The sequence below is a fragment of the Eublepharis macularius genome, chromosome 17 (genome assembly GCF_028583425.1).
Source record: "Eublepharis macularius isolate TG4126 chromosome 17, MPM_Emac_v1.0, whole genome shotgun sequence".
Classification (NCBI taxonomy): domain Eukaryota; kingdom Metazoa; phylum Chordata; class Lepidosauria; order Squamata; family Eublepharidae; genus Eublepharis; species Eublepharis macularius.
Genome location: NC_072806.1, coordinates 2,141,048 through 2,161,652, shown reverse-complemented (window position 1 = coordinate 2,161,652; position 20,605 = coordinate 2,141,048). Strand labels below are relative to the sequence as shown.

The following is a 20,605-nucleotide window of genomic DNA, read 5'->3' as shown; positions in this document are numbered from 1 at the left end:
CGAGAACCACAGCTCTCTTTGTCAGATGCATTGTCAGAAGAGAGCTGTGGCTCTCGAAAGCTTATGCTACAATTAGGTTGGTTCGTCTTAAAGGTGCTACTGGACTCTTCACTGTTTAATGCGGCTTGTGAGTCTGAGCCCGCAGGTGCTCATGGGCTGCCTCCCCTTTCGGTTTCCTTTCAGTTTCTGGCCGCAGCAGTGCCTATGGGGACACAACAGCGGAGGGCCATCCTGCCGGGCCAGGGAGCGTCAGTTCCAGCACTGGCGCCATCAGCACCACCACCGGGCAGCAGGAGGGCGAAGGATCAGAGGGCGAGGGCGAAGGGGAAGCCGAAGGAGACGTCCACGCCAGCAACAGGTGGGGGAGAATCGTCGTTCCAGGAACTCGCCAGTGGAGTCTTTTCCCTGCCATCTCAGGGACACGATATGTTGCCCGTTCCTTCCTGTCTAAATAGATACAGTATAACGTAAACCATTCTGAACTACTAACAAACAGCTTCATGTGGACAGAGCCACAAGCTGCAGCTAAGGGAGATGGGGAAATATTGGGATCATTAACTGAATAGGGGGAAATTTCCTCCCTTGCCCCAGATTTGGAGGTGGAAAGTGTGTTGTTCCATTCCAAAAGGCCCTGTGTCTTTTGAAGGGATCGTTTTGCCCCTGTCCAGCCCCTGCTAAGGCAGGCATCAGGATAAAAGAGGGTATCCAACCAGTGAGATTCTGTAGATGTACTTGGGGTGGGGGGTGAAAGATTTGTTCAAGGCATGAGCTGATTGTGTTTTCACGATTCACAATAAGCCCCTGCTGTGGGAAGCTACCAGGGCCACAAGCTCAGAGAACCATCTCAGCGTGGCAGGCACCGGCCGTGGTTTTGCTTCCATGCAGCAGACTTCCAGGTTCCGCTGAGGGGCCCAGGGCAGGGAGATGGGGGAGGGCAGGGAGATAAAGAAAGTAATTTGGCTTCCAAGCCAGGCTTCCAGCTGGCATGTGACATTTATCTTTGCCCCCCTGGTTGACAGTCTCCTTCTCTCCACCTTCTCAGACTGCACATGGTCCGCTTGATGCTGTTGGAGCGGCTGCTGCAGACCCTTCCCCAGCTGCGGAACGTGGGGGGAGTCCGTGCCATCCCATACATGCAGGTAGCCAAAGTGGCACTTCTGTTGCCATAATGAGAGGTGCTGCCTAGGAATGTGTGCAAGCATGCTGTCTCCCCTCCTCCCGCCCCCGCCCCCACTCTCCTGGTTTCCCAGCGCTGCTTTTCTCACACTGCTGAGGTTTGGACCCTGAATTTTAACCCTGATTTTTTAAATTATCACTATTGTGGCCCTTCTCAGATGCAACACCTGATGTCCTTTTTGTTGCTAGGAGATAGCAGCCGCCTCTTTGCTCATATGCTGCCCCTGCCTCTCCTTGTGTGCCGTTTCCCTCTCGCTTTGCTTTGTGGAACTAGCCGTAGCTAGTATTACCAGTGCACTAGTCTTCTTGGAGACCCAGTTGATTGCGACTTTGTCAGCTCTGGGTCCAGGCGCATGAACCTTCTAACTATGGTTTGCTGCAAGACGAGGAAACATGGGGGAGATCTGGGGGAGAGGAGGGGGAAAGTTTCTCACTTGAGCCGACGCGGAGTGTCCAGCTTTTTAGCCATGGGAAGGAGATCTTGTAACGCTAAGGGCCTTTATTTGAAGGTGCAGTCGCTAGTGGCGCTCTGCTGCACATGCTCAGTTGCTAGCATCTACGTGCCTTTTGGAAAAGAATCTCTGGTTCTACTAACTTGCGATATTTCTACGCTGCTGTAGCACAGTGGTTACATGTGTGGGTTGTGAATCAGCGCTCTGCTAGTTCAACTCAGATTAGGAGTCTCTGGCTGATCTTAAGTCACTGGAGGGTGGCAAGAGAGCCAGCATGCTCTGACAGGAGCCAGAGCATCGTCTTTAGAGGCCAAAGGCCCCCCCCCCCCCCCAGCACTTTGCGTTTGCCTGAATGTTGTTGTGACCTAAAGGCTTCCTGGCGTCTCGGTCCTTGGTCTCCTCACTGCCGTTGCCTGGCTTCACCCCCCCCTCCCAATGTCTGTGTTCCCAGGTGATACTGATGCTCACAACGGACCTAGACGGTGAGGACGAGAAGGATAAGGGTGCTCTAGATAACCTCCTGGCTCAGCTCATTGCAGAACTGTGCATGGATAAGAAGGTGAGGCCTCTTCCGGGGTAACTAGAGCACCCTCTGTGGCTTGAGGTGGAATGGGGCCCTCTGCCTCCTGACTGTGAGGTCTGAGAGCTGGCGCATTTGTCCCCTTGTTCTCAGGGCTGTGTAGATTTCACTACAAAAATGGATACAATTCTGAATGGAAACAGTCTAGATTCTGCATCAAGGAGGGTTGAGTTCTGAACTTGGCTAAATTGGGGGAACTGGGCTGTATTGCATGGTTTCTGTTACTTTGAACGTGTTCTGCTGGGGGGAGAAGGGAGCTGCGTTGGGCAAGCCCCTGTAGTTCTCGCCGGCGTTGCCTTTATTAGCTGTTGACTGCTGCTGCTGCTCCTTCTCCAGTGTTCCTGTTTCTGATGCCTCGTTTTTATTGTGCGTGTTCACTTTCTGTAAACCACTTTGGACAGATTTTTATGACAAAGTGGGATATAAGCATTGTAATCCATAGTGTGAGGTGAGGGTGGCCCCTGGCAGCCTGCGTGCCAAATCCGTCCTTGTTCCAGCCCTCGATGGGACACTCCCAGTGGGAGCCATTAAGGGGGGGGGTTCCAGATGTCTGCTGGAGGTTCTTGAGGATTGGGCTTGAGGGGGCTGCCTTTGGACCATTCCAGTGCCGCTTTGAGGGCAACTGGTTTCCTTCTTTCCCCTCCCAGGATGTGTCCAAGAAGAACGAACGTTGCGCCCTGAATGAGGTACACCTGGTGATCATGCGGCTTCTTAGTGTCTTCATGTCCCGAACGAAGTCCGGCTCCAAGTCTTCCATTTGTGAGGTATAAAACCCACCAACGTTTTAAGGTGCCCTTGTGGGAAGCCTCCTTGCCCAAGGCAAAGGGAGGGGTATGTTGAAACACCAAGCAGGAGTGGCACAAGCTTCCCCTTCGATCCGGCTGCTGAGGAGAGCTTGAAACAAAGCAGGCATGTTTCTAGGAGCTTGGTGGTACCACGTTCTGCTTGGAAGAGAAGCCTTGCTAATGTGAGAGGCTCTGTGACGCCCAAGATAGCAGGACCAGGCCGAGATATTTGGGTGTCCGTTTCAGAAAATCCAGAAGGCGCTCTCGCTGTCCATCGGGGCAGGTGCAAGCTCTGTACCCTGCAGCAGTTTTCCCAGATGCAGGTGGTTGTTTCCCTGAGGGGTCCTTGGCCTTCAAGCGATCAAAAGGTTTGGGGGTGAAGAAGGCCGCCTGAGCTGACAGGCAGAAAACAGCCCCACAGCAACATCCGTCCCCGTTCCTCATCATCCGTCACAAGCACGGGGAATCTTGTTGAGAAGGCGCTGGGCTGGGTGGGAACCAGAGTGGGCTCCCCGGCACGGCCCAGTGGCGGTTAGATGTTAGACTGGGCTCCCAGTCCCCAGTGGATCACGAAGCTCCCTGGGAGACCTTGAGGCAGGCTCTGGCTCTTAGCCCATCCAGCCGGGGAAGGGCTGTAGCGAGACTGAAACGAGGCACGGGGAGCCCACGAGCTCTCTCTGGAGCCTGGAGGGTGGGACAGCAATCAAGCAGCATTTCACTCTCGGGGTCTGGAACGCTTTTTCTCCAGCAGCTGCCCAGCTGCCCGCCAGGGGGATCGGCCCATGGATCTGGCCCGTCTCCTGTTCCCGCTGCTGCCCCCAAGCCACTCCCTCCAGAAGGCACCCTCGCCTCTCTCTCCCTTCGGGTCCCCTTGTTGGCACACAGTTGGTTGAAGCTGGGGTTGGGGGAAGGGTTTGCAGTTGCGAGGACTGGGTCGCCCAAGCAGCTCCAGCATCAACGTTTAGAAGCTGCTAAGAGGATTCCATTGATACTGGTGGCTAAAAGGGGCAGTAATAGAGCATTTTTTTTAAAAAAAGGGGGGGGAGTCGACAAGCCCATGTGGAGGGAAGGAGATTAATAACAAAAGCACAGAGGTTAAAAATAGAGCCTGAATGGCATCAAATGTTAATGAGCTTATGAGCTCGGGGGGGTTGTTTGGATTTGCCGGGGTTGCTTTAATAGCTTTATTTACAGCTGCTTTTTCACCAGCCTTTTGTTGTCTGTCCTGTGGGGGGCGGGGTGGAGAGATCTCAAAGCCTGGATCGATTGCTTTCTCGATCGCAGGTGCACGGCTTTCCCTGCGCAGGTACCCCTGGGGCCAGTTTCTCCTGCTAGAGCCCTCCATGCAGCTCAGCTGGCCAGAGTCCAGAGAAACAAATGGGACTGGCAACTTCCTTAAATAAGGAAGGAACGTGGGCTGAAAGATCTCACTCCTTCACTAATCCCCAGCTCAGTGCCCTCTGGCACGTGTGTCGACGGGAGATTAGACTTAAGAGGCGATTTGTGTTTGTGTGTCATCCCACCCCTCCTTTTTATTTTTTTTTTTAACTAAGCTCTTGTTCAAAAGCGTCTCTCTTGGTAAACACTGTGTCACTTGGTACTCGCACATTTTGGAAAAAAGTTAACTCCCAACTTCAAATCTGCTTCTTAAACTTGGCTGGCTTGTTAACGAGCCAGGATGGCTGCTGAGGCCAGAGACCCCATTTCGGATTGAATAATCCTAACACATCCCAGCCCTAAGAGCGAGGGCCAGGGAGCCCCTTTGAAACAAGTTTGGTCTGATGTGCGACTCAGTGGTACAGTAGGTTCAGGCCCCAGCAGCCTCTCTCGTCGCTGGTGTTGAGAAAGACCCTGAGGAGCTGCTACGCGTCAGAAGAGATGGTGCCGGGGGGGGGGGGGTCGGGGGCGTGGACCGGTGGCTTTGCTCGGTAGAAGCAAGATGCAGCTGTTCATGCCTCCTGAGGGGTTGAAGGCAGAACTGGCCCCCCACTGGCCTTGTAAAACGGTTTGGTTCTCTTCCCCTTGTATCAAGACAAAACATCAGCCGTGGGGAAACAGGCGAAACGTCCCCTCCCTTCATAGCGGCATAATGAAGCGGACTGCCTCCAAGCCCCAAGCCGTTGGTCCGTCGAGCTCCGTGTGGGCAGCCTTTCTCCAGGGTCTCAGGCAGGGGAATGCCTCTCCCAGCATCCGTTTTGCCTGAGACCCCTGGAACGGGTGCTGCTGGTTGGGTCCCCCTGCTCCTCGGGCGCTCCGCTGAGACTTCAGAGGGTCCCAGGCTAGGTCACCCGGGTCTCACTCTGCCTTGCAGGCAGCGCTTATCTCCAGGCACAGCGCTCTGGTAGCCTCCGTCAGACTCCCCGTTTGCTGCCCAAACTGGTTGAAGATCTGCTGCCAGAGATTGACCGTTTTCCCCCACCCCCTTCAGGCCTCTTCTCTGATCTCAAGTGCCACGGCTGCTGCTTTGCTAAGCTCTGGTGCAGTGGACTATTGCTTGCACGTCTTGAAATCTCTCCTGGAGTACTGGAAGAGCCAGCAGAATGACGAGGAGCCCGTGGCGACCAGCCAGCTGTTGAAACCTCACACCACCTCTTCCCCGCCTGACATGAGCCCCTTCTTCTTGCGCCAGTACGTGAAGGTGAGTCCCAAACTGGGCCGCTGAGCAGAACACGGCAGCTCCAGCTGGAATCGTGTTTCGGGGGGACCGGAAGCTTCTCTAGCAAACCCGCCCACCTAGTTAAAACTTGCTCACTGAAATCCAATGCGCTGAATTAGAAACGGGCATGGATTTGCGAATTTTGTTCAACAATACACAGCGGAGAAAAAATGGGATGAGATAGCAGCACCCTCGTAACAGATTATGTCCCCTCTTCGGGACAGGAGAGGGATCGGGATCGGTCTGAAGCCAGGGACTAGAGAAAGATGGCCCACAGTTTCTGGCCTTACTTAAATATTTCTATCCTGCCCTTCCCCCGGAGGACTGAGGCTTGCCCTTCCTTCCTTCCTTCCTCCCTTCCTTCCAGTCCCTCCTTCCAGTCCTCAAAAAGCCTTCTTTGTTGGCTGAGGAGATGCCTCGCAGATAGCAAGGGAAGCAGCAAGGACTCCTCGCGGGTCCTTCCAGGCGGGTTTTCAGTCCATCTCAGCCACTCTGGCATCGCCATTATTCCGAACATCTGGTGGTGCAGCTTTCATTTTATTCCTTGCCCTGGTGCAGTACAATGGCATAAGCCGCATTAAACGTTAGGGTGCTCTTTGCCTGGAGAACAGAACCTGCTGAAATTCTGGAAGCCTGTGGTGGTGATTGCCGTTTTAAGCCCTGCCTTTTATTCCCTCTTCTCAAAGGGGCCTGCTGTTTCCACATTACGCTTGTCAGTCAAGGATATATTTTTTTAATTGCTCTGTAGCTATAGAAAGAGGCTCTGCTCGGGATTGACCGGGTGGAATGTGGATAGCTTTTTTTAAAAAAAAAATTGGGGCAAGAATGCAGTTTTGTTTCCCAGTCGTACTACGTATGGAGGTGGACAAACCAAGTCAGACTTGATTATTAAAGCATGGAAAATGTGGTTTCCTGTCGCTAGCAAAAGGGTTCTATCATATGCAGGGAAGCTGTTGGCCCCCACCCCACCCATGAGGCAGGCAGAGGAGTGTGTGTCTCCCTTCTTGGTACTGAGTCATTCCATTTCTCCAAACTCTTCTCAAGGGTAGGGTTGCAACCCATTCGCCTGTGACTGAGGAAGGTTTTAGAAAACGAAGTGGAGAAGGAAACATTTGTTTTGGAATATGTGAGGATAGCTGTGTGGTTTGTGAAGGCCCCATAGCCAGAGGGAAACAGAACAGTAAATAATGCGATTGACTGATACTCTGCCTGTTTAATTGGTTGTTTCCCAAGGTGACTAGCAACAGCCTCTTAAATGACAACAAGACACCCTTTAGAGCTTCTTGCCTGGATAGCGCAGGCAAGCCCGATCTTGCCAGTTCTCAGAAGCTAAGCAGAGTCAGCCTTGGTTAGCAATTGGATGGGGGACCTCCAGCGAAGACCAGGGTTGCAGGGGCAGGTCAGGGCAAACCACCCCTGAATGTTTCTTGCCATGAAAACCCCAGCAGGGGTCGCCATAGCTATGACCTGATGCTGCCAGCAGGGACTTTGCAGATGATCTCTCATAGGCACCTGCGGTCCATTAAATCCTCTGGTTCTGACCCCTGTAGCTCTGTAGAGGCGAATCACTGGCACTTTGAGTAGGGCTCGGCAAGAATTTAGGAGCCAGCATAGCTCTCTTTAGGTCTGCTCCACTAGTCTGCAGCCGTGTTCTGTATCCCTTGAAACTTCTCAGAAAGTCTTCTAGTTAACTACGCTGTTCTTCCCATCTCGTTTTGTCTTTGTGTTTTGCAAGGACTGGAACTGACCCATGTGTATTCGCTCTTTTCCCTCCCATAAAGAAGCAGCATCCTGGCTGAAAGCTTCAGGCCATTCTTGCTACTTAGAGAGGCAATGGAGAGGGGGAGAGAAGGGCTTGCCCGTTGTAAATCCAGTTCTGACCTTGAACTTCCTAACCCATGTTGACTCTGGTTTTTAATCTTGATTGTGAAATGGGGAACTTCAGTCTTCTCTGTTCATGAAACAGCAGGTGCTATAAATTCCAGATGTAATTTTATGCACTTGGGATGTGCGGACTTTCCCCCCCCCCCCCCCCCGTTGCTCCCATCCCCAAGAAAATCTCACACTTGGCTTGCTGAATTTTTCCAGTGTGTTTGATGGTAAGGAGACGGGCCCATTGCTCAGTTGCACAGGGCACGTGTTTTGCACGGAGGAGCTGCTAGTTTTGATGCCTGGCGTCTCCACAAGTGTTTTTGGTAGCAGCCCTGGCAAAGACCTGTGCCAGAAACCTTGGAGGGCCTCTGCTGTTGACAGTGCTGAGGTACGCGGCAGGCTCATGGCCACTTCTTAAACTCACTGTGACTTCTTGCCTGACGGTGGCGCTTTCTCCTCCCCAGGGCCACGCCGCCGATGTGTTCGAGGCTTATGCCCAGCTCTTGACGGAGATGGTGCTGCGGCTACCCTACCAGATCAAGAAAATCGCCGACACCAATTCCCGCATCCCACCACCCGTCTTTGACCATTCCTGGTTCTACTTCCTGTCAGAGGTAGGCTAACGTGAGGCCTTTGCAGTCCTGGATCCACTCTGATGCCCCTGGGCTGCTTTGTGTGGAGCTGGTCCAGACTCCTCCCCGTGCTGGGTTGAAGCGGATGACCTGGAGGCAAAGAGTCGTTCTGAAGTGGCCAGCCCGAGAGCGGGCGTGTCTGCGGCCGAGTGACAAATCGCTCAGCATAGAAAGCATCACGTGAGCAGGTGGATGCCAGTTGAGCTGCTGGTAGCTGCGCCACCATATAAGACTGTCTTACGCAGATTTTGTTAAACTCTTTATGTTTTAAGTTATACTACCTTGTCTTTATTGTATTCATTACCGCCTGTGATCCGCTCTGAGCCAGCTTGTAGGGAAAGCAGAATATAAATGGAATAAAATGAAATGAAATGGCCTCTGATCGCCCCCAGTCACGGTGCTGGAAAACCAGCTGCTTTTTTTCCCTTTGAAAAGCAGCCTGGATCCTGCAGCTGGAGTCCCTGTTTGGGTTCTCTGGAACTTTTCAGTGTGTACGAAAGTTTGGAAAGAAAACACGGACTGTTTTTTCTCTTGCCAGAGGGAAAGGTGGAGGGGGGCAGAACCCATCAAGGTACAAAAAGCCTGGAGTCACACATTTCCGGGCTAAAATTGAGCCGGTCTGTACTCTGGCTTCCGATTCAAAGTTGTGTGGAGGCTTTGTCAAGGAGAGGCCTGGGGGGAGAGCTCGAGTTCACTCAGTCTGTAAAGAGCTTTTTATTTTTCCGTCTCTGTGGGGGGAAGCAGAACAGTCTGGGGCAGTGTAGCTTGTCTGCCTGTGATCTTCCTCCGCTGGAGAAGTATCTGTGTTGGGGGGGGGAGAGAGCATATTGTGTGAAGGGTGCCGAAGGGAGGCCCCTGTAGACCTGACCCCCCCCCCCCCCGCTTCACATGCACAAGTGCAGCTTTTGTGCCAGCAGGTTGCAGTCAACGCATTCTTTCCCCCCCTGCCTAGTACCTGATGATCCAGCAGACGCCCTTCGTCCGACGCCAAGTCCGCAAGCTGCTGCTCTTCATCTGCGGCTCAAAGGAGAAGTACCGGCAGCTCCGGGATCTCCACACTCTGGATTCCCATGTCCGTGGGATCAAAAAGCTCTTGGAAGAGCAAGGGATTTTCCTGCGGGCGAGCGTGGTCACAGCCAGCTCAGGGTCCGCCCTGCAGTACGACACCCTGATCAATTTGGTAAGGAAGGGGAGAGGGAGCTGTCTTGTTGGCAGCACGCGAGCTTTTGGAGCAGCTTCCTTCCGGGAAGAGGGGAAGGTGCCGTGTCTTTGTGGGGGCAGTTGGGTTTGTGGATCTGCCCAGAGGCATGAAATTAACCGAGCGAGTTGCAAAGGTTACTCTGGCTACTGCCAGTATCTGATTTAAGGACTGTTAAAAAGACCTGAGATGATTTGTGATTGTGCTTTATATGATTCCTAAAATCTTGCTGAGGCAGTCCCCCCCCCCCCCCCCGAAATTAAAATTGTAAACATGCATCAGTCTTGCACCTGAAAGACTTCACTTTTGGAGCATGTGAGAATAACAACAGCCTTTCCTCAGCTGTGTTTCTGAATGAGTTGCTGTTCTGAGCATGCCTGTCATTGGAGGCAGATCCAGACCAGTAACGTAGGCAGAGATGCAATATCAGGCTTTTCTGAGAACGGGTAATTTTGTTGAGTCTCTGCAGTGGGTGCGCTTAAATTTTTCTTTCACACCCAGTACAAAGACAGAGCAGGAGTCCCCACCTCCACCAGGAGCTGACTTGGGGGGGAGGGGGTGTACGATCCCAGAACAGAGACTTGGGCAGAGATGCAGACGGCAGCCTCCACACTCATAGGAGCCTTTCAGCCTGAAATCCTTTCTAAGCATGCAGGGACTTTCTGGTTTCACTTTTCAGTTTGCATTTCAAATGGCACAGATGTTCTTCCATCACATGTTTGAGCTTTGTGTGTTTCTGTGAACTTTGCAAGGGGAGAATAATTTGAAATGTTAAAAGTCGGTTTATCCCCTGGTGGTGGCGGCGGTCTGTGGCTGTTCTCTCAGACCCAGAAAGGCGCCTTGCCTGACGTTCCTGCAAGTGGGGAAGCCTGGCTGGGGCCCTCCTGCCCTGATTCTCCTTGGCGTTTTTCAGATGGAGCACCTGAAGGCCTGTGCAGAAATCGCCACGCAGCGGACAGTGAACTGGCAGAAGTTCTGCATTAAAGATGACTGTGAGTTGGTTCCTGGGTGGGGGTGGGGGTCATTTCAGAGGGAAACGCTTCTGTGCTCAGGGCTCGGGGATCCCAGATTCCTCTGTCCGTTCCTTTGCCAGCTTTTTCCACAGTGAGGAGAGATCATTGCAAATGTTGATGCTGCTGTTTCCTTTGTTGTGCTTTGGCAAGAGGGGAGGTTTGCAGAAGGTCGTCGTCTGGTGTGAGGGGAAGGCCAGTGTCTGTTGCTCAAGTATAGCCTGGGTGGGAACTAAGAAATGTTGAGCAGATTTAGAAAAACGATGCCCCCACTTTTCCGAGCTTGTCTCTGTAGCAGTGAGATCTAAAAACTTGTTCTTTGACGAAAACAAACGCAGCGGCCCACAGAATCTCTTTCTTCGAGCCTGCAAATTGCGGTTTTAATGACTGGTAGCAAAGGGCTTGTTTTCGAGGCTTCTCTCTCCCTCCCTCCCTCCCTCCCTCCAGCTGTTCTCTACTTCTTGCTGCAAGTCAGCTTCCTGGTGGACGAAGGCGTGTCGCCCGTCCTCCTGCAGCTACTCTCCTGTGCCCTGTGTGGCAGCAAAGTCCTGTCGGCCGCTTCTTCTTCCGGGTCGTCTGGTACTTCAGCCTCAGCTCCTGCAGGCTCTGGAGCTGGGCAGCCAGCTGGGCAGAGCAAATCCTCAGCCAAGAAGAGCAAGAAGGAGGAGAAGGAGAAAGACCGAGATGGTAAGATGGCCGCTGCCCTTTCCGGTCAAGGGGTGGAAGGCTGACTGTTCTTTCCATTCCTAACTTGGCGAAGCGCTCCATTTCCAGCTCACCAGGGTGGCAGGGGTGGCGGGCATCCCGTGTCCCCTGGGCAACTGGAGGGGAGGGGGCTGGAGTGCCTGGTCTCTGGCTCTCGCCCTGACTGGGGTGGGGTTGTATGTTTTGTGGGCTCGCAGGGGAGGGCTCCGGCAGCCAGGAAGACCAGCTGTGCACAGCGCTGGTGAATCAGCTGAACAAATTTGCCGACAAGGAGACCCTGATCCAGTTCCTGCGCTGCTTCCTCTTGGAGTCCAACTCCTCCTCCGTCCGGTGGCAGGCGCACTGCCTGACTCTCCACATCTACAGGTGAGCGTGGAAACGCCAGCTTCACATCGCCTCTTGATCCACCTGCTTTGCAATCCCCGTCCTGCGGCTAGGATGGCATCGTGCCACTGGTGGTATCTCGCCTTCTCCCGTTCTGCAAGAGGATCTCCAGAACGGCACCAGCCCCTGCCAGCTCCTGTGAAGCAGCCGCCTCTCGCAGTGGTGTTCGGAGGGGTGGGCAGATGAGGGGTGGCAGCAGTGATGGTGACCTCTGCTGTGGGTCCAGCTCTTGTCTAAGCCAGAAACGGAGGCATCAGACCTCTCTGTCCAGTGGCACAGCCTCTTTTCACGTGCGGATATGTTCTCCTTTGAAGGCCCTGTGCAAAGGCTTGGGCAGGGCATGGGAAATAATCAGGTGCTGAGAGGGAGGGGCTCTGTCAGCAGTGGGTGCTGGAGTTCTAGAAATGGGTGTTGATGCGGGGGAGAGGTGGGTTTACATTGCAGCTAAAGAGGGAATGAAGAAGAGGGCAAGGCTGAAGAGAACTCCTGTATTTGAGCAGGAGTTGGGAGGGCTCTTTAGTGATCTACCTCCGTTTGTTATCTGCCTTCTAGGAACTCAAACAAATCCCAGCAGGAGCTGCTGTTGGACCTCATGTGGTCCATCTGGCCGGAACTCCCAGCTTATGGGCGGAAGGCTGCCCAGTTTGTGGATCTCCTGGGTTACTTCTCTCTGAAGACACAACAGACGGAGAAAAAGGTGCGCAGGGGGAGGGGAGGGGCTTGAAAGTGGAAGGCGTGGCCTCCCGTTGCTTCTGCTTTTTTGTCTCACCCCCCCCCCCCACACACACACGGACACATCCTCACCCAATGGCTTTTCGTCTCTTGGATAAGAACTTAAGATAAGAATTTGTGTGGATGAGGGGGATCTTTTCAGTTGTCCAACCAGGCATTTCCGTAGGAAGGGCGGGGTGGGATATCATCAGGGACGTGTAGTGTTGTCTGTCTGCTCCCTTCCAAACAAGATGGGATCCAGTTCACAAGATCGCTGGGGTATTCTTGATAATCCACGTGTTCTAAACAAAGTGTGGGGAGGGGTTGCAGGCGGATGGGGATTGGATTGTCTTCTGGGGAGTGGCATTTCTAGCATGCCTGGATCTCATCCCGGGTCTGGCTTGCTCTCTCCGCTTCAGCGGTGGATTGCAACACTGGTCCGCCTTACGGGGTGGCTGTAAGAATTGCATCCAGATAATGTGTGTGGAGTGTTTAAAATACTGTAAAGCCATCATGTGATTGCTGAGTAAGGTTACCCTGGAAGTGGCCGGTAGGGATGGTGGCAGCTGAACGTTAGCAGAAAATGAATGATTTCCCGCCCCAGAAGTGATTCTGGTTTCAGCCAGGATCTGTGCTGGCTTCCCAAGCTTGCCTTTGTGACTTTCTTTAACTTTCTGTTTCAGTTGAAGGAATATTCCCAAAAAGCTGTTGAGATCCTCCGAATGCAAAACCACATCCTAACCAATCATCCCAACTCCAACATTTACAAGTGAGTCCCGCTGGCCTGTTCTTCTCCCAAAAGAAGCCCCCCCCGCCCCCGCCCCGTGGGAGCCTCTTGGTGGGCGCACGTTGGGTCCGTCTAGGACTACATTCGGCTTGGCCAGTCTGCCCTAGCTCTGATCTGGGCAAGCAGTCCCTGCCGTGTGGAACCTCTTCACTAAGGCCCTGCGCTCCTCTCTGTAACAAGAACTGCACTTACGTACTGCGCTCTCTCCTCCCCTGAGGTCAAAGGCAGGCTGAGTCTCCCCGCCGTTTGGGGTCTTGCTGAACCACTCCAGCTGTCCCACATAAATTCTTCGTATGACACGAGGCCTCTGGTTTAGTCCGTTTTCAAAAGGGGTTGATCAGTTCCCCCCCTTCTTTGACTAAAAGTTCCATTAACAGTCGCCGGACATGCTAGCCAAATAACTCCTCCCGGTTCAGGAGCAGTCTCTCTCTGAATAGCGCATTCCAAGGGAGAGACGGCAGGAGGGGGCTGTCTTGGTGCTTCACTCCCGGGCTTCCCGGTGGGCATCGGAGTCCTCGACTCAGCAGGCTCTGGGTCCGGTCCAGCCAAGCCGTTCTTGTGAGCCCGGTTGCCCGGCCGGCTTTGCAGCGTGCCTCTTCTCCCTTCCAGCACTCTCTCCGGCCTGGTGGAATTTGATGGCCACTACCTGGAGAGCGATCCGTGCCTTGTTTGCAACAGCCCAGAAGTGCCGTTCTGCGTGAGTAGCGCTGCTTCTGGGTGTCCGCCCTGTTTCGTGGGCCTCTGGTGCGTCTTGGTTCCGCGTGGCTTGGTGGGGTGGATGGGCCTCTTCAACCTGTGGCTCCTCCTTCCAGTATATCAAGCTCTCCTCCATCAAAGTCGACACCCGGTACACCACCACCCAGCAGGTGGTGAAGCTCATCGGCAGCCACACCATCAGCAAAGTGACTGTGAAGATCGGGGACCTGAAGCGTGCCAAGATGGTCCGGACCATCAACCTGTATTACAACAACCGGGCAGTGCAGGCGATCGTGGAGCTGAAGAACAAGTATGGAGCTTTGGAGCAGGGGCAGCTTTGGGAGTGGGGCGTTGGCTGATTGGGGTGGGAACGGGTCCTTCTCTTTGCCGTTGACTGTCCTTCAAGGGACTGCTGGCCAAATCTGTTGGGTGCGTTCAGTATGCAGGGGGAAGGGGGCAGGTGTGCTGGCTGGGGCCCAGCCCCATCCCTGCTGCCTCCAGCTCAGCGTTCCTGAGATTCTTTAGCGGGGTCCCAGAGGTCTCAGGGCCTTACACTTACGAAGCCAGTCCTCTGCCATTAAGCCAAGGAAAGCCCCGTTAATGTTCCTTAGATGACATGGATCACGTTTTTATCCATAGGTAGATACTGATGTTTTAAAAATAAATAAATGCATTGAAATATTGCTGATGCTTCCTAACATGGTCCATCTGAACCATGAATAAATTGAGTGGGTCCATCTGGAGAAGGCTTTAGAAGGGAGTCAGACGTGTCTAGCAGGCGCTGTTAGCTGTTGCAGCTGAATGGAACTTCTGTGTTATAACAACAACAGCAACAACAACAGTGTACCGCTTTTCTAGACAGATTAGTAACCCACTCAGACCAGTGAACAAAGTCAGCATCATTATTATTATCTCCACAGTGTAGCTGAGGAGCCGGAGCTGAAAGGAGTGGCGTGCCCAAAGCCACCTGCTGAGCTCACGGCAGTAGTGGGATTTGAACCAGCAGAGTCCTGGTTCGTAGCCCAGCCACTTAACCACGTAGTGTGTGTCTTAGCAGAGCAGTTGCTGAGGGGGCGGAAGGGGGGGCTTGCCTTTGCGCTTTGGGGGCTTCTCTTGCCTTCTGTTGGTTGATCTGGGATCGGATCCAGCCAAGCTGCTGCTCTGATGCTCTGACAACAGCCCGTAGAATGCTGTTGGCCATAAATGCTCATTGCAGTGATGCTGGGTGCACCTTGTGACACTGAAGCAAGGAAAGGACCGTGTGTATTTTTGTTTCAGCCTTGGCACATCCGTCTCTGCCCTCCACCTGCCCTCCCACTGCCATGCCTTAAATCCCTACAGACTCCTTTTGGGGGAAGGGAAAAAACCCCTTGCATTTGAGAAGCAACTTCTTGCTAGAGTGGGGGCAGGTTGGGAAAAGTGGCAGACAGGACAAAAAAGATTGCTGCCCCCCCCCCCTCCACAGTATGAACTGTTGTTCTTGGGGGGCCACTGTGGTGGCTGCCCACCTGGAACATCTGTGAGAAGACTCCAAGCATCCCTGCAAAATGCAGGATGGTTTAAGGCGTGTGGCCCCTACTCAGTTCCCCAGCGTCTCCCATTAAAAATGCACCTGGGGATGGTTCCCTGGGCCGGAGACCCTGGAGAACTGCGGGCAGTTGCAGCTGATGGGGTAGGTGGACAAATGATCCCCTGACTGTGTTCAGGGAAGGCAGCATCTTGCCTCTCAAGGGGCCCCGTGGCTTAGTGAGGGAGGCCCTGCCTTCCAGGCTGAAGGACCCAGGGGCTCCATCGTGGGCACCTTCTGTTCAAAAGGAAGCAGAGGGAGGAGAAGGTCTTCCTCTGCTGAGAACCCTGAAGAGACACTGCCAGTCCTGGCGGGTGATCCTAGGCCAGAGGAAGAGAGAGCCCGGCCCAGTGGAAGGCAGCTTCGTATGTCACAATGGGAGGATTCTGAGCAGCCCGAGGAGCAGAAGGCCCTCGTCAGAAGCATCCTCCTTCCTCCCCTCCTCCCCCCACAGCAGGCAAAATACCTTTGCCAACAAGAAAAAGAAGTTGAAACTCCCAAGGAGTGTGCACGGGGAGTGCGTGCAAGTAGAATTTAAAAGTTTGTGTATCTCTTGCATGAGGCCTCAACAGGATTAAACAGCCAGGCTGTGGAGGGGATAATGACTTAAAATGTATTTCCGGCTCCCTATCAAGTCAGCTCAGAAGTGGATGTGAATCCGAGAGCCATTCTCCATTCATCTATCCCATTTGAAGATTTCCAACAGAGGCGGCAGAGCTTCGTTTTAGCGTGAAGGGGAGTCAAGCGACATTGTCTCTCCTGGTTTGTAAATGATTTTGCTTTCCTTCCTCCTTTTCCAGACCGGCCCGCTGGCACAAAGCCAAGAAGGTGCAGCTCACCCCAGGCCAAACGGAGGTGAAGATTGACTTGCCACTGCCCATTGTGGCTTCCAACCTGATGATTGAGTTTGCAGACTTCTATGAGAACTACCAGGCGTCGACGGAGACCTTGCAGTGCCCGCGGTGCAGCGCGTCTGTCCCAGCCAACCCCGGGGTGTGCGGGAATTGTGGAGAGAATGTTTACCAGTGTCACAAATGCAGGTGGGCTGAAGCTCTCCAGGGGCGGGAGTATAGCATGGGTCTCAGGCCTGGAGAGGTATGGCGGGAGGTGCCATTGGACAGGTGTGGCTCCTTTCTTGTCCAGCAAGAGTCTTAGATTTGTTCTCTTCGAGCTGCTCCTCCCTTGCTGGCATGTTTTTCAGGTGAACTGGTCAGTCTGTGTCTAGCCTGTATCGTTTCTGGTTGCAGGCTTACATGGTTAAAAGAAGATATTCCATGCATGTAGAAAACCAGATATATCAGAAGTGTAGCGTTTTTGTGTCATCTCCCAGGAACAAGGAGTCAGTCATGTTGCGCCCTTATCTGCTTTTTGAAGCAGTGCTCTCCGGAAACAAGTTTCCTCAGCTCCTTTGTCATTTTCTGAGGGCCATTCTTTGATGGGGAGGGTTTTTTTTTGAGCCCTGCTTTTGAGCCCCAGGTGGGCTGCTGGAGCGGCTTCCAACCCTTTAAAATGCAGGCATGCATCCAAGAAGGAAGGGCTCAGGGTGGCAGCTCCTCGCATGCGGGCTTTGAGTGTGGGTGTAGTGAGAAGGGGCTGGGGGCTGCTGCTGCCTCTCCTCTCCCCCGAGGGTGGCTGGGAAGAGGGGAGCTCCGAGCTGGAGCTGCTCCAACAAGCCCGCCGGCCTCCTCTTCGCAGGTCTATCAATTACGACGAGAAGGACCCCTTCCTCTGCAACGCCTGCGGCTTCTGCAAATACGCCCGCTTCGACTTCATGCTCTACGCCAAGCCTTGCTGTGCGGTGGACCCCATCGAGAACGAAGAGGACAGGAAGAAGGTGAGAGAGGCCCTGGCCAGCCGGAGTGCAGAGCATCCCGGCACCCCTTCTGGCTCTCTGGATTGCAAACTGAAACGGCTCCCCCCCCCCGAAAGGGGCGCACTGCAGGGCAGTGGGGGTGAGCCTTTCCCTACGGCAGCGCTCCCCCCCAGCTGTTGCTTGGGGAACCCCGCCTGGGGGGAGCAGGCCCACTGGGAGTGGGGACTTGAGTGGATTCTCAGCACGGAGCCCCCCTCAAAGGGTGGGTGGTTCGGGGAGAGACAGTCCTTGGCATGGGCTTCCTCACTACCTGGTGGCAACAGGGGCCACGCTTGGCTCTGCTGGCCCTTTCTGTGCTGGCCGCCCCGTGCAGGTGACGCCCGGGAGCCTGTCGAGGGGGGAAGGCTCCCCTGCCCGCTTGTTCCATAGGCAGAACTGCGCAGATGTGCTCCTTCCTTCTGTTGCAGAGGAAGCCCGGCATCCTCCAGAGCAGCGGGGCCCTTTCCAGAGATCTTGCTTTTTGTATTTCCTCAGTACCATTTTTTAGGGATGCTCCATCCCTGACTTAAATAGGGCACCCTCTGGTCTGTGCGTGTGCGTGAGTGCCCACGTACACCAGCACAGCAAGAAGTGGGTTTATGAGCAGTGATAGGCAGCGAGTGTGTGGCACAGGCAAACTCCGAACTGGGATCTTCTTCCTTGGAAGCTGCTGTGCTTGGCTGTACAGTGGACGGATCCACTTTTTGCGAGACAGGGGGCTTTAAATGGTCTACAAATATTCAGCAATGTATCAGAAGCAGGTCTGAAATGACACCCACCCTGTGCTCTTGTGCTTTGAAGGCCGTAACCAACATCAACACCCTTCTGGACAAGGCTGACCGAGTCTATCACCAGCTCATGGGGCATCGGCCTCAGCTGGAAAGCCTCCTCTGCAAAGTGAACGAGGCCGCGCCGGAAAAGCCGCAGGTAATGTTGGGGGAGAATGAATACCTGGCTGGGTGGGATGGGGGCTTGTCAGCTAACGTGGAGTAGGCCTTGTCACTTGCGTGCCAAGATAATCGCCTGTCCTAAGACTGGCAAGCTGCACTTAGAGGAAACCAGAAGAGGGAGGAGGGCATTGGTGCTCTAGAGGAGAGGGCGGAGGACATGAACCTCCGGCATATTCCCAATCTGACACAGCGTGGTTGGGTGGATCTAGTGGCTGATCTGGGCTCATGTGCCCTGGCCACGAGGCCTGACTCAGTGCAGCTGCTGTGACCTCCCCAACCAGAGAAGCCTGGGCCTTTCTGCTCCGCTGGTTTGAGGTCGCTGGCCACATTCCCTGTGCTGGGGCAGGCGCTGCCTCTGCAATTGGGTTTGTTCCTGAGGAGGGAGGCACAGCTTGGAGACAGTTTGGTATCCAAGGGAAGGGAGCACATTTAACTTAAATCGCAAGAGTAGTTATTGCTGGACTTGGGCCTCATTCACGCGCTTTCAAGGCTTCACGGCCTTAGGGACTGGCAACTTGCTAAGTAAACAGGTGCTGGATTCCCACACTTGCGCAGTATTGCATGACGGAGAGCGCAGAGCATTATGATGGCAGAGCATTGTATAGACAGTTTTCCTGCTGATAAAAGAATGCCTCTTTAAATTTGGTCCCCCATTCTTGGGTGTCTTCTCTCCCTTCTCTGTGCCACCCCCTGCCCTCTTGCTCTTCCACTGGCAGAATTCTCTCTTCCCCCTCATATTGCAGGATGACTCTGGTGGCAGCGGAGGCATCAGCTCTACCTCAGCTAGTGTGAATAGATACATCCTACAGTTGGCGCAGGAATACTGTGGCGATTGCAAGAATTCTTTTGATGAGCTCTCCAAGATCATCCAGGTAAATAGCCTCTGCACTGCACTTATCTGTAGGAAAGGGAAGCTGAGCTAAACACAGGCTTTTCATGCCAATCCAAGGACTTTGACGCCTAGCCCCTCAGAGGACAGGTGCCTCTCTTGTGAGAAGCTTCCTGTTTTGACAGTACTGAGGAAACTATCAGTTTAAAGCGTCTTTAGGACCAGAAATAGATGCTGTGTGTGGATGTGTGCATTTTAAACCTGAGGTGGGGGGAGGCCAGTTTTGAGAAGGAGACAACTTGATCTCTTCCCAGAACTGGTTTTCTGCAGCCAGAGTTCAGATTTAAAACATGTAGTTCTCTGGTTTAGTTTTCTACTTACGGTTAAAAGAGATGTGATGCAAGAGAGCCATGGTAAAGTTAATTTAAAGCCCTGTGTCACACAGCTGCTTGGAGATTGGGAAGGGGCATTGGTGACAGCAGCATTTATCCTCCCAGGCCTTGAACTCCACTTCCCTCCACAACAACTGATTAGCTTTGATTCAGCCAAAGAAGGAAGGCAACAAGCTCCGCATTCACACCTAACCACTTTTATCTGACGCCCACCCCGTGGAGTTAACTGTCACTTGGCAAGGATGATTTGAATCATAGAAAAGCCAAAGGAGACATTTAAACACAGCTTTCTCCTGAACTTCAAAGCAATGTACTGTAGGCTGCTAATTAGCATTTTTCAAAAAACCTGAGAGGTCCTGAGTTCGGATTTCTCCAGTCCTTTGCTGCTTCATGAGCCACGGCTGTTGTGGCTGAATGTTGCCTCTAGAGGGCACTGTTGTCATTACAGCCTCGTTTCAGTGACAGTGTTTGGTTTTCCGCTAAGGAACGGTTGGGACAGAAGGGTTTGACGCTGCTGCAGTATGAGCTGCTCAGAGGGGAAGGCGCAAGCATCACCCTCCCCTGAGCTTTCCCCCTTCTTTATACATCTGCAGAAAGTCTTTGCCTCCCGCAAGGAGCTCCTGGAGTATGACCTTCAGCAGAGGGAGGCGGCCAGCAAGTCCTCCCGCTCAGCAGTGCAGCCCACCTTCACTGCCAGCCAGTACCGCGCCCTTTCTGTCTTGGGCTGCGGCCACACTTCCTCCACCAAGTGCTATGGTTGTGCCTCGGCTGTCACCGAGCACTGCATCACTCTGCTCCGGGCCCTGGCCACCAACGCCGCCATCCGCCACATCCTCGTGTCGCAGGGCCTCATCCGAGAACTCTTTGACTACAACCTGCGGCGTGGTGCTGCCACCATGCGAGAGGAGGTCCGCCAGCTCATGTGCCTTCTGACCAGGTTTGTCCTGCCCCTTCCGCTCAGGGGCCAGGGTGCTGGCCTTGCGCTTATGCTTCTGAGAAGGCAGTCTTTCATAGGGCAGCCAGTGAGACTGAGGGCTGCTCAAGCCAAAGCGAGGCTCCAGCAGTGTGGTGTGTGCTGGCAGGGTCCTTTCCCTAGTGCCAGTTGGCTAGAAAGGAGGGTTGGAATTAGCGCAGCCCAAATGAGGAAGGAGGGGGCATGCCTGTTTCGTGTGCTGGTGGTCCCTGGCTTCGTCTCTGGCACCAGAATTTCCAGGGGAAGACCTCTGATTGGCTGAGACTACGGAGAGCTGCCCTCGGCCAGAATGTATATTAATTTTTTTCTAAATTAGTTTTGTTTTGCAGTCTTCTCCAAAGGCACTTGAGGTGGATTAGGGTCACTTTAAAATCAATAAGAGCAGTTAGAAAATTCCA

The 20,605-nt window shown here is 53.6% G+C and overlaps 1 protein-coding gene across 3 annotated transcripts in view; it reads left to right on the top strand.

The window, feature by feature from the left end:
- The window catches only part of UBR4 (ubiquitin protein ligase E3 component n-recognin 4), a 112,460-nt gene that overhangs the window by 65,206 nt on the left and 26,649 nt on the right, over positions 1 to 20,605 (top strand). For 2 of the 3 annotated variants that reach the window (XM_055001526.1, XM_055001525.1), the window contains 19 exons: positions 184 to 358; positions 1,043 to 1,139; positions 2,080 to 2,187; positions 2,856 to 2,972; positions 5,422 to 5,631; positions 7,986 to 8,135; positions 9,106 to 9,333; positions 10,265 to 10,343; positions 10,809 to 11,048; positions 11,264 to 11,432; positions 12,003 to 12,147; positions 12,845 to 12,930; positions 13,558 to 13,645; positions 13,761 to 13,954; positions 16,012 to 16,251; positions 16,907 to 17,045; positions 17,865 to 17,990; positions 18,757 to 18,885; positions 19,828 to 20,171. In XM_055001526.1, the coding sequence (XP_054857501.1) occupies positions 184 to 358; positions 1,043 to 1,139; positions 2,080 to 2,187; positions 2,856 to 2,972; positions 5,422 to 5,631; positions 7,986 to 8,135; positions 9,106 to 9,333; positions 10,265 to 10,343; positions 10,809 to 11,048; positions 11,264 to 11,432; positions 12,003 to 12,147; positions 12,845 to 12,930; positions 13,558 to 13,645; positions 13,761 to 13,954; positions 16,012 to 16,251; positions 16,907 to 17,045; positions 17,865 to 17,990; positions 18,757 to 18,885; positions 19,828 to 20,171 (3,064 nt within the window). Of the gene's footprint in view, positions 1 to 183; positions 359 to 1,042; positions 1,140 to 2,079; positions 2,188 to 2,855; positions 2,973 to 5,421; positions 5,632 to 7,985; positions 8,136 to 9,105; positions 9,334 to 10,264; positions 10,344 to 10,808; positions 11,049 to 11,263; positions 11,433 to 12,002; positions 12,148 to 12,844; positions 12,931 to 13,557; positions 13,646 to 13,760; positions 13,955 to 16,011; positions 16,252 to 16,906; positions 17,046 to 17,864; positions 17,991 to 18,729; positions 18,886 to 19,827; positions 20,172 to 20,605 lie in introns of all 3 variants that reach the window. The other variant, XM_055001524.1, reaches the window with a different exon arrangement.